This window comes from Arachis hypogaea, chromosome 16 (genome assembly GCF_003086295.3).
Source record: "Arachis hypogaea cultivar Tifrunner chromosome 16, arahy.Tifrunner.gnm2.J5K5, whole genome shotgun sequence".
In the NCBI taxonomy this organism is placed as follows: Eukaryota; Viridiplantae; Streptophyta; class Magnoliopsida; order Fabales; family Fabaceae; genus Arachis; species Arachis hypogaea.
In genome coordinates, this window is record NC_092051.1 from 25,178,647 (window position 1) to 25,191,610 (window position 12,964).

A 12,964-nucleotide genomic window follows, 5' to 3' on the forward strand; every position below is an offset into this window, starting at 1 on the left:
TTGTGTGTCCTTAGCACTTGGATTAGTGCTTCCTCTTCCTGTGGATTTAAAGCAGAGCTTATGATCACTGGAAAAGTATCACCTTCTCCCAGAAATGCATATTTCAGGGATGGTGGTAATGGTTTGAGCTCGGGTTTAGGAGGTTTTTCCTCTCCCTGAGGAAATTTCAGAGGCTCTTTTAATTCCTCTGAATCCTCTAGGTCAGGCGGAACATCTTTAAAGATGTCTTCCAGCTCTGATTCGAGACTCTCAGCCATGTTGATCTCCTCCACCAGAGAGTCAATAAGATCAACTTTCATGCAGTCTTTTGGTGTGTCTGGATGCTGCATGGCATTGACAGCATTCAATTTAAACTCATCCTCATTGACTCTCAGGATGAGTTCCCCCTTTTGGACATCAATGAGAGTTCGTCCAGTTGCTAGGAAAGGTCTTCCTAGAATGAGAGTAGCACTCTTGTGCTCCTCCATTTCCAGCACAACAAAGTCGGTGGGAAAGGCGAATGGCCCAACCCTGACAATCATGCCCTCAATCACGCCTGATGGGTATTTAATGGAGCCATCAGCAAGTTGGAGACATATCCGGGTTGGTTTAACTTCTTCAGTTAAACCAAGCGTTCTGATGGTGGATGCAGGTATCAGGTTGATGCTTGCCCCAAGATCGCATAAACCTGTCCTGGTGCAATTTTCCTCTAATGTGCATGGTATCAGAAAGCTTCTGGGATCTTTAAGCTTTTCAGGAAAGCTTTTAAGAATGACTGCACTGCATTCTTTAGTGAGGAGAACTCTTTCAGTTTCTCTCCAATCCTTCTTATGACTCAAGATCTCTTTCATGAACTTGGCGTAAGAGGGTATTTGCTCAAGTGCTTCTGCAAACGAAATCTTTATTTCAAGAGTCCTGAGATAATCTGCAAAGCGAGCAAATTGCTTATCCTGCTCCTCTTGGCGGAGTTTTTGAGGATAAGGTATCTTGGCTTTATATTCCTCAACCTTGGTTGCTGCAGGTTTATTTCCTACAAAAGTGGTTGAAGAAGCCTTTTTAGATGGGTTGTCATCAGCACTTGTGTGTGTCTGATCCCTCTCTGGCAATTGAGTGCTAGAGTTAGAAGCTGGAGTGACATTAGACGCCAACTCCTCATCTGTTCCTGGCGTCTGAACGCCAGTTTCTTGCGTGTTTCTGGCGTTGAACGCCAGTCCTGAGCATGGTCTGGGCATTCAGCGCCAGCCTTCCACCCAATTTCTGGCGTTTTAATGCCAGAGTAATCTTTTCCTGGGCTCTTACTGTCCTCAGATGGATTTTGGGTGGTTTGCTCATTTCTTGGCTTCCTGCTACCTTGAGGTGGGATATTTAATGTTTTCCCACTTCTTAATTGAACTGCTTGGCATTCTTCTGTTATTTGTTTTGACAGCTGCTGTTTTATTTGCTTCAATTGTTCTTCCATATTTAGATTAGCCATTCTTGTCTCTTGTAGTCTATCTTTGAATTCGGCTAACTGCTGTGTTAGAAAGTCTAATTGCTGATTGAATTCAGCAGCTTGTTCTACAGGACTAAGTTCAGCAGTTACTGTTTTAGCCTTTTCTTTCATGGAAGGGTCACTGCTTAGGTACAGATGCTGATTTTTGGCAACTGTATCAATGAGCTCTTGAGCTTCTTCAATTGTCTTTCTCATGTGGATAGATCCACCAGCTGAGTAGTCTAGAGAGATCTGAGCTCTTTCTGTAAGCCCATAATAGAAGATGTCTAACTGAACCCACTCTGAAAACATTTCAGAGGGGCATTTTCTTAGCATCTCTCTGTATATCTCCCAGGCATCATAAAGAGATTCATTATCTCCTTGTTTAAAGCCTTGGATGTCCAGCCTTAGCTGTGTCATCCGTTTTGGAGGAAAGTATTGATTCAGGAATTTTTCTGTCAGCTGTTTCCATGTCCTTATGCTGGCCTTAGGTTGGTTATTTAACCACCTCTTGGCTTGGTCTTTTACAGCAAATGGAAATAGTAATAATCTGTAGACATCCTGATCTACTTCCTTATCATGTGCTGTGTCAGCAATTTGTAAAAACTGTGCCAGAAACTCTGTAGGTTCTTCCTGTGGAAGACCGGAATACTGGCAGCTTTGCTGCACCATGATAATGAGCTGAGGATTCAACTCAAAGCTACTGACTCCAATGGAGGGTATGTAGATACTACTCCCATATGAAGTAGTAGAGGGGTTAGCATATATGACCCCAGAGTCCTTCTGGACTGTTCATTTCCACTTAGATCCATGATGGAGAAAGGGAGATGATGTAAAATAAAAAAATAAAAAAAAATTATTTTTATTTATTTATTTATTTATTTCGAAAATAAAATAAATTAAAATAAAATAAATAAAAATGGGTGAAGATTTTCGAAAAAATGAGGAGAGAGAAAGTGGTTAGGAAGTTTTGAAAAGGATATGATGATTTTTGAAAATTTTAAAGGTAAATTTCGAAAATTTGCTTTAAAATAAAGAGAAAAGATATTTTTGAATTTAAAGAGGAGAGAGAAAAACAATAAGATAGCACAAGATTTAAATTTTTTAGATCTAATGCTCCTTGTTTTCGAAAATTTTGGAGGGAAAACACCAAGGAACACCAAACTTAAAAATTTTAAGATCAAGACACAAGGAAAACTTAAGAACACTTTGAAGACTCACAAGAACACAAGAACATGAAGAAAGAACACCAAACTTAAAATTTTTAGAAAACCAAAATAAGATTTTCGAAAACCAAAGAAAAATCCGCTCATCACAACACCAAACTTAAAGTTTGGCACAAGATTTATGTAAAAATTATTTTTGAAAAAGAATTTTAAAAAGAAGGTACCCAATTACCAAGAACACAGACCAACGCTCTAGCCAATTGGGCAGTAAATGTAACACTTGTTTTGAAAAATTATTTTTAATAACTAAGAAAAAATATTATATAATTTTTTTTTGAAAACGAATATAAAAGACTCTGATCCAAAAGACAAAATTTTCCTAATCTAAGCAACAGGATTCACCGTCAGTTGTTCAAACTCAAACAATCCCCGGCAACGGCACAAAAAACTTGGTGCACGAAATTGTAATGTCAATGTTCACATTACTCTCTTACAACTTCGCACAACTAACCAGCAAGTGCACTGGGTCGTCCAAGTAATACCTTACGTGAGTAAGGGTCGAATCCCACGGAGATTGTTGGTTTGAAGCAAGCTATGGTTATCTTATTATTCTTAGTCAGGATGCCAACAAAAGTGTTTTTCAAGTTCAATTGTAAAAAGTGAGAGGGCATAAATATAAATACTTATTGTGCAATGATGAAGAATATATTGGAGTTTTGGAGATGCTTTGTCTTCTGAAATTCTGCTTTCCTCTGTTTTCTTATTCACGCACGCAAGTGACTCCTATGGCAAGCTGTGTGTTGGTGGATCACCGTTGTCAATGGCTACCATCCATCCTTCCAGTGAAAAGGGTCCAGGTGCGCTGTCACCGCACGGCTAATCATCTGCAGGTTCTCAATCGTACCGGAATAGGATTTACTATCCTTTTGCGTCTGTCACTACGCCCAGCACTCGCGAGTTTGAAGCTCATCACAGTCATTCAGTCCCTGAATCCTACTCGAAATACCACAGACAAGGTTTATACTTTCCGGATTCTCTTGAATGCTGCCATCAATCTAGCTTATACCACGAAGATTCTGATTAAGAGATCCAAGAGATATTCATTCATTCTACGGTGGAACGGAAGTGGTTGTCAAGCACACGTTCGTGGGGGAATGATGATGATTGTCACGTTCATCACATTCATGTTGAAGTGCGAATGGATATCTTAGATAGGAACACGCATGTTTGAATGGAAAACAGAAATACTTGCATTAATTCATCGAGACACAGCAGAGCTCCTCACCTCCAACAATGGAGTTTAGAAACTCATGCTGTCAAAGAGTACAAAGTTTAGATCTAAAATGTCATGAGATACAAAATAAATCTCTAAAAGTTGTTTAAATACTAAACTAGTAACCTAGGTTTACAGAAAATAAGTAAACTATAATAGATAGTGCAGAAATCTACTTTTGGGGCCCACTTGGTGTGTGCTGGGGCTGAGACTAAAGCTTCTCACGTGCCTGGGCTGTGTTTGGGCGTTCAACGCCAGGCTGTAACCTATTTCTGGCGTTGAACTCCAACTTGTAACGTGTTTCTGGCGTTGGACACCAGACTGCAACATGGAACTGGCGTTCAATGCCAGTTTACGTCGTCTATCCTTGAGCAAAGTATGGACTATTATATATTTCTAGAAAGCCCTAGATTTCTACTTTCCAACGCAATTGGAAGCGCGTCAATTGGAGTTCTGTAGCTCCAGAAATTCCATTCCGAGTGTAGAGAGGTCAGGATCCAACAGCATCAGCAGTCCTTTTTCAGCCTGAATCAGATTTTTGCTCAGCTCCCTCAATTTCAGCCAGAAATTACCTGAAATTATAGAAAAATACACAAACTCATAGTAAAGTCCAGAAATATGAATTTTGCCTAGAAACTAATGAAAATAAACTAAAAACTAACTAAAACATACTAAAAACTATATGAAATTAACCCCAAAAAGCGTATAAAATATCCGCTCATCACCCATGTACTTAGCAATGATATAATCCAGGGTTGACTTGCAATGACATCCAGGGCTCATCACTATTTGCTACAGATAACATTATTGGCAACAAAAAAAATATGAAGCAGTTTAATGGCCAATCGAGAGTAGTCCACCTTTCGCTAAAATCCGTTTAACCGGGGAACAAACTCACCGCAAACGTGGTAGGAAGCCACCACCTTTGTTTTCTCAGCCTTATTTGATGAAACCATTGCCATGACAAGGTCGATTACCTAGGGGTTGGACATGTTATGCGTAAGCAATTAACGGATGTATTCAAAACGAATGTAAACACGTTGCGAGAAATTCAAATGTCAAGGCACTTACGTCGTCGACGACCTCTCCCGGGCGTAATGTCCAAAGGGCCTCCCGATTCCTAGTGTAATGGTCATTCTCTACCAATATTTCACTACCAGAATGCCATAAATAAAAAAGAAGAGCCGTTAGCGGAGAAACTAGTTTCCCTGCGCAAAAAAAAAATAGAAACTTTGTAACAACAGGACCTAAAAAGGTTACTGCTCACCTTGGTTGTAGACCATTGGCAAAGATGTAGGCCGCAACAGCGAGTTCGTGACCAACAAATAACATTCCTGGAGGGGACCAGAATGACAGGTCCAAGCACTGTTTATCCATAAAGGTGTTGGAATCGCAAAAATTAAAATTCTTATTATACGAGCCCAACACGTTTTAAATTTAAGAGAGGACCCGATGGTGTCGAGGTAACTCAGTTTGAAAAACAAAACAAAAAAAGTTCATGGTGTAATCCAGAAACCTCCCAATTGGAGTTTAGTTAAATTGATCCCAAGAACAATGACAAAAATGAAAAGCAGTCCATCGGACTATAAGAAGGCTTTTGGGTTGAAATAAAGCCACATGTGGCCCAAGTTAGAGTATTGGGCCTTGAAACAGTATGTTCACCAAATTGTGTATGCAAATGTTAGTCTACATAGTTTAAAAAAATGCAGTCCAAATTGCCACATATGCCGGCCCAAAAAAGGTGACATAAACATTCTGTAGGATAAATGAACCCATAGATTTGTGGTCTGGACCAATAGGAAAAAAAATTTTGTCTACACCAAAAACATAACTTTCTTTCCACAGAAATCAGAAATGTGAGAAAGTAGACCCTAAACATATAACACAATAGCTGTGGAAGGTTTACATGCAATATTTTCTGTACCTTTGGAGTCTCCTCCGACCTAATGTCCGCACTCTTGTGTGTGTAAAATGTCCATGGAGAGCCAGGACCAATGGGCCTTATGTTTCTAATGAGTTCGTGTGAAGATTTCCCTTCATCTTTAAAGGACAGCTTTCCCTGACATCAAGAAAGTTATATATATATATATATATATATATATATATATATATATATAAACGACTGAGAATTTCTTTAGAAAAAATAAGGCAACAATAAGCTGAAAAAAAATGAGGTTGGAGGACTACAAACCTTTAAGTTGACTTGTGATGCTGGAGGGTGAGTATCTGTTGCTCCCTTATTGACCCTGCCCATCCTTGTAGCCGGTGGCGCCGACATACATTGGACAACGTCATTTGGTTTTGGTCGAGGACACTTTTGGCGCGTCGGAGCTTCACTTGGGAGCGTCCCGGTGTGACCTACCTCTTTCACCGGTGGTTTTTATGTTCCATCGCCTGGGTAAATATCCACTACTCTATTGGGATCCGAGTTTAGGTTCAGGTCCATGATCGGTTTCTCACAACTAGCCACATGTACATTTACCGATGTGAGAAGTTCCAGCACCCGACCGTGCTGTGCCACGATTGCGGTTAGGGCCTGTATTTGGTTTGCTTGTGTCTTTAGGATTCCCAAAATTATGTCATCTCTGGTTAACTGTTTCTGAACAATGACCATATAAGGGAAGCATGTCACTCTTTCCGTGTGCAACTTATACTAAATAGATGATCAACTAACAAAAAAAGAAAGAACTTTTGCTGAAACACAACAACGTTCTCATACTTTTGTCTGATCATCGACACCGCTGACTGCATCTTCGACGGTGGTCACCTGCTCTATTGATTCCTCCTTTGTTGTTCTCCTTCGATGTTTTACTGCATCGTCGATGCTTTCATCTTTTGGAAACTCCATCGTGCACAGTATGATCCAGGCAACAATAGATGGGGGGTACAATGGGGTGAGGAAACAAGTGTGCTTCACACAATTCCCTTTTATATTGCAGTACATAAATATCACACACGTGTGGCTACTCAAACATCTACCACTGATAAGTGTATTCACCTTTTGTGTTCAACTTCGGCCTATATCGCGTCTTAGAATGCATAGTAAACCCCAACTTTTGATTTGTTATAGTTGGGCTTCCCTGGTGTTCGGGCCTAATGGGCCGAAGGGAGCAGTGTGTCAGCGTATTTACTTCATGGGACAATGTACAAGACGGGAAAACTTAATCATTCATGTTGTTAATGTCAACTACAACGGGTTTCCTTTCTCTTTATCCAACCAGACATGAAACTTTTCCCAACTAAATTCGCATACCTTTTCATATCTATTTGACAAGACAGGACAAACACCTCCTCCCTTCTCATCAAATAGGTAAATGAAACCCTATAGCATTGGCAGCAGACTATACCTCAGTTTATGGTTGGAAAACTAAATCAAATAATTAAAAAAAATTGACTCAACAACTGCGTCTATAACAAGGAGTTCCATTGCCTAAACCCCTAGTGTCATCAGTTCTAGAAAATTTTGTGATTAGGAAATAGTTGATTTGACTGTCTACTTCCTCGGTAAGTTAAATACATTAATTCTTTGGGCACGAAGCCCTAAGTCCCTATTTTTGCAACAGCATGTCTAACTTTACTATTCGTATGAATAGTTAAGTTAAATAAATTAAATTCAAATAACTGTAAGTTACAGACCTAACCACCGTAAAATAAGTAATTAACGTTAACATTTTCATAATTAGTTCGTGAACTATCCTTGAAAGTCAGTGGAAAGCAAAATAAACCCGACAGCAAAATCACCATTCATGACGTTACAAGAGTCACCGTCGACGTTAACAATAGAAAAACATAAACAGGAGTGACTACTAGACATGACAATAGTAAAGGACCAACTTAACACTAAACTGCTAAACTGTCAAAATAGAAACTTGCTACCATAGTCATCCTTCCCTTCAAGTCTCGAATAACTCGTTAAACTTCTTAAGATCAGACTTAAGCTTTTGATTCTCCTGTTCGAGACCCCGGATTCGCTGGTATGCTGGTTTTGATAACTGCTGTTCCAGTTCCTCAACCCGAACTCTCAAGCCTACCACGATCCTGTAGTTGTAGTTGTGGATTTCCTTCCCTACCAAAGATAACACCTTCCCCAACATTTTGAACGACGCATCCTGCCTTGCGTTTCCCTCATCCGGTGAAAACCTACCCTCAACGATCCAGTTAATGTCGCGTTGTTGGGATTGTAGTGTCACCCAATAGCCATGAAGCAACTCTCCACTGTCGAAAAAAAACTCTTGCCTGTTAAAGACCGGATAATCAAGTTTCAGCTGACAACACACACGAATGAGATACACCTCCATGTCTTCAACCAATACAAACTTATTCGAACATGTTTCCGGAACAATATTTGGTCCTGGACCACGATGACCATGACAAGCACCCAAAGTCATTCATCATCATAAGCAATGGGAATTTACAAAAAAAAAAAAAACCCGTGGCGTAACCCTCCCAAAACTTGCCCCCTACCTAGTGGTGTCTGAGAACAAGGAATCAATGCCATCTGTGATGACTCTCCCAATGCTGGGCCAACTTGCATGCTGATGAACTGTGTGGATAGAGAGAACGGTTGCTGCAATAGACTCGTTAGAGGATAAACTCCACAATGAAGCTTCGGAAGTGGGGCTGGTGGCAATGGTGGATCAACCACTCCCAACTATTGTTGGGCGTCTCTCAGAAGGCGGAAACCCTTGAATTCGGCATCTTTTGAACCCGTTAACTTGTTTTTTACAATCCTCCCAAGACGTATAGATACCAAGAATTCGCCCCCCTCTGAACAGCATAAAGCCTGTACTTTCCAGTGTCCATGGCTATTGCTTTTCGCAAAACTTTCTGGTGGGGATAACTCACCGTGAAAGAGGGATTCTCTTTCTCTATATGAAAGCCACACACTGGATATATAGCCACGTCAAGTAAAGTAAACCGTGAAAATCTCCTATTGATAGTAATAGGTGATAAAAATACTAGCAGACTCCGTTTAATATTAATTGAACTTATTTTCGTTTAATTTTAGTAAATATTTTAAGTGCTTTCGTATTAGTATCAACATTAACAATAACTTGAGCTTTAACAGGATGAATACAAATTTTTTATTATTAGCCACGTTAAAAATGAGCTTATCCACGGGGTATCATATTTTGTTTATTAATTACGTCACTGTAAGTAACATTTAATTCACTACTACCATAAATACTTTAATTTCCAAACGAACCCTCTACTGCCAACAATAAAAAAATAATGATATCATTTTCAAAGTTGCTCGTGATCACTACTTTCGAAACTTGTCGTTATCAATTAAGTATTGGTCTTATTAAAATTATTTTATTATTATTATTAAGTATCATGACCAACTATTATGTAAAATATAGGGAAAAAAATTCTTTACTCGAGGAAAAAGATCAACGTTAAACATTTAATTCTACTAAAAAAGAAAATAAATAAATAAATAAATCCAAAACTTTATTCACGTGGAAATCTACTCTCTCTCTCTCTCTCTCTCTCTCTCTCTCTCTCTCTCTCTCTCTCTCTCTCTCTCTCTCTCTCTCTCTCTCTCTCTCTCTCTCTCTCTCTCTCTCTCTCTCTCTCTCTCTCTCTTTGGTGACAGTCAATACTGCAGGATTATGATGGATGCTAAAACGACCCTGAGGTGAACACTAAATACTATTGCATGCTTCAGTTATCCAACTGTGTTCTCGTCACCCACAGTAATAAGTCTGTAGATATTTTTTATTTTCTCTTAATGCTGCATCTCCATTTATTTATTTATTTTGTTTAAGCAAATATTTCTTCATATATTGGGAGCATATTCTTATTAACAAATAATTTTCTTACATCGAAATTAGCAACTAAAATCAGACATTAATGTATTTGTGTGTAAATATATGTGTGGTTTAATTTATTATCAACGTGTATTTATATTCCAGTATGTGTTTTATACTAGTGACTACAAAAATAAAAAATAAAATTAATAAAAAGTTTAAAATTCAAATTTAAAATACATTTTTTCAATAATATTTTAAGAATATCAACCAACTCTGAAATAATATAGTCTAAGAATAATAAATATGTTGTTATTTTTACGCTATCATACATATTTTTATTTTATTTTTATAATAAAATAACTACTATTTTTAAATTTCAATAATTTTTTAATTAGTTTATATTCATTACACAATTATATACTACAAGTATTTATTGGAAAATAACACTACTACATGTAATGTAATGTAATTATGAAGACCAAAAAATAAGCGAGTTTATAACTATTATTAGATAAAAATATAATTAATTTAACAATGAGAGAATTGATAACTACAAGTACAAATAAATTAGATAGACGTAAAGCATATATTAGAATTGAAGATTAAATAAACGTAACTAACTCACATGACGTCCGACACAATACCGGTGCAATTGCTGTACACAAAAAATTATCTTCTCCGTCACAACAAGCTTCTCTTCGCTTATATGCACACCATACACCAAGGTAATTGCAGAAATAGAAATTATTCTTTGTTACTTCCCCGTTGTATAGACAACATTATCTCTTCTTTGTAACAATTACTCAACCTAAACATGATATCATCCGATGTTATTAATAAACCTCCAGAACCAAACCTTTCGATCTCACAAATTCTAAACCCACCGCATCATACCCCAAAATTGTACTAAATCTAACTTTGTAATCACCTCGTGCACCACTGTATTCTCATCGTCTAAATCTGAATGCTGCACTGCATCACCCCTCATCAGATATATGCTAACATGCTGCCTACCAATGCTGTGCAAACTAGCGTGGATCTCATTAACCACACTTGGTGGAATGTTTTCCTCCGCTGTGCAGCTTGAACAATTCTTCGAACCTCCGCTATTCACCTTTCCGGCTTCATTCTGCTCGTTGGGTGTATGAGGGGCTTCATGCTCCTCCTTGTCCTCCACGCCATCAAACCGAGCACGGACACCACAGACGGTTAGAGCAGCTGGAGATTGTACTGGAGCGACAACGTGAGATTGAACGAGCTCCAAAAGGGAAGTCCGACGATGATAGGATTCAAAAGAACCAATAAAGAAACTTTAAGCCGACCTCCGAGGTCGGAGAGCTCATGTCGATTGGGAAGATATTCTCAATCCGGGGTAAAGATCCTTTCACGGAAGAGATTTCACATCTGACGTGTCGGATGGAACTCGTAGCAAAACTTTCCCAACAATGTTAACTAAAGCGGCAATGAAGTGGTTTGACAATCTTCGACCTAGGTCTGTAACTTGTTTCGCCGACTTTGCAAGGAGTTCTTTTACCCGATTATTCATCCAGAAAGATAAGGTCAAACACGCTCCAAGCCTTTTAGGTTTCAAGTAAGAGGTCAGACAAACCCTTCGAGCTTTTGTCGAAAGCTTCAGCAAGACCTGCCTAGAGATTTCAAATTTGCCTACCGAAGCTGCCATCATGGGAAGTAGCTGATGGCTTCATAGAAGTCTGTTCTCCTAATCCAAGTCGAAGAGGCACCCGACCTCCCTGTATGAAGCACAAGAACGACCGAAAAAGTACATCAAGGTGGAGAAGAGTGGCCGGCTAAGAGAGCCTGTCCGAAGACACGTGTTCGTGGTGTTCTGGACGGAGAAGGCAATTTTTTGTGCAAAGTAATTGCGCCGGTATTGTGTCGGACGTCATGTGAGTTAGTTATGTTTACTTAATCTTCAATTCTAATATATGATTTACGTCTATCTAATTTATTTATACTTGTAGTTATCAATTCTCTCGTTGTTAAATTAATTATATTTTTATCCAACAATAGTTATAAAATCACTTATTTTTTTGTCTTCATAATTACATTACATTACATGTAGTAGTGTTATTTTCCAATAAATACTTGTAGTATATAATAGTGTAATGAATATAAACTAATTAAGAAATTATTGAAATTTAAAAATAGTAGTTATTTTATTATAAAAACAAAATAAAAATATGTATGATAGCGTAAAAATAACAACATATTTATTATTCTTGGACCATATTATTTTAGAGTTGGTTGATATTCTTAAAATATTATTGAAAAAATGTATTTTAAATTTGAATTTTAAATTTTTTATTAATTTTATTTTTTATTTTTGTAGACACTAGTATAAAACACATACTGAAATATAGATACACGTTGATAATAAATTAAACCACATATATATTTACACACAAAAATATTAATGGCTGATTTTAATTGCTAATTTCGGTGTAAAAAAATTATTTGTTAATAAGAATATGCTCCCAATATATGAAGAAATATTTGCTTAAACAAAATAAATAAATGGGGATGCAGCATTAAGAGAAAATAAGAAATATCTACAGACTTGTTACTGTGGGTGACGAGAACACATTTGGACAACTGAAGTACGCAATAGTATTCGGTGTTCACCTCAGGGTCGTTTCAGCGTCCATCATAATCCTGCAGTGTTGACTGTCACCAAAGAGAGAGAGAGAGAGTAAAGAAGTGGAAATAGATTTTCACGTGAATAAAATTTTGGATTTATTTATTTATTTATTTATTTATTATTTATTTATTTTCTTTTTGAGTAGAATTAAATGTTTAACGTTGATCTTTTTTCTCGAGTAAAGAATCTTTTTTCCTGTGTTTTACATAATAATTGATCCTGATACTTAATAATAATAATAAAATAATTTTAATAAGACCAATACTTAATTGATAACGACAAGTTTCGGAAATAGTGATCATGAGCAACTTTGAAAATGATATCATTAATTTTTTATTGTTGGCAATAAAGGGTTCGTTTGGAAATTAAAGTATTTATGGTAGTAGTGAATTAAATGTTACTTACAGTAACGTAATTAATAAACAAAATACGATACCCCTGTGGATAAGCTCATTTTTAACGTGGCTAATAATAAAAAAATTGTATTCATCCTATTAAAGCTCAAGTTATTGTTAATGTTGATACTAACAGGAAAGCACTTAATATTTTAGTAATATTTACTAAAATTAAACGAAAATAAGTTCAATTAATATTAAACAGAGTCTGCTAGTATTTTTTTCACCTATTACTATCAATAGGAGATTTTCACGGTTTACTTTA

At 37.2% G+C, this 12,964-nt stretch overlaps 1 protein-coding gene across 1 annotated transcript; it reads right to left on the minus strand.

The window, feature by feature from the left end:
• Window positions 1–7,535: 7,535 nt before the first annotated feature.
• Window positions 7,536–8,538, minus strand: LOC112758921 (uncharacterized). The gene is made up of 2 exons (XM_025807713.3): window positions 8,354–8,538; window positions 7,536–8,240 (listed from the first exon to the last, which is right to left on the minus strand). The coding sequence occupies exons 1-2, from the start codon at window positions 8,421–8,423 to the stop codon at window positions 7,783–7,785; spliced, it is 528 nt and encodes a 175-aa protein (XP_025663498.1). The 5' UTR covers window positions 8,424–8,538; the 3' UTR covers window positions 7,536–7,782.
• Between the last annotated feature and the right edge of the window lie 4,426 nt (window positions 8,539–12,964).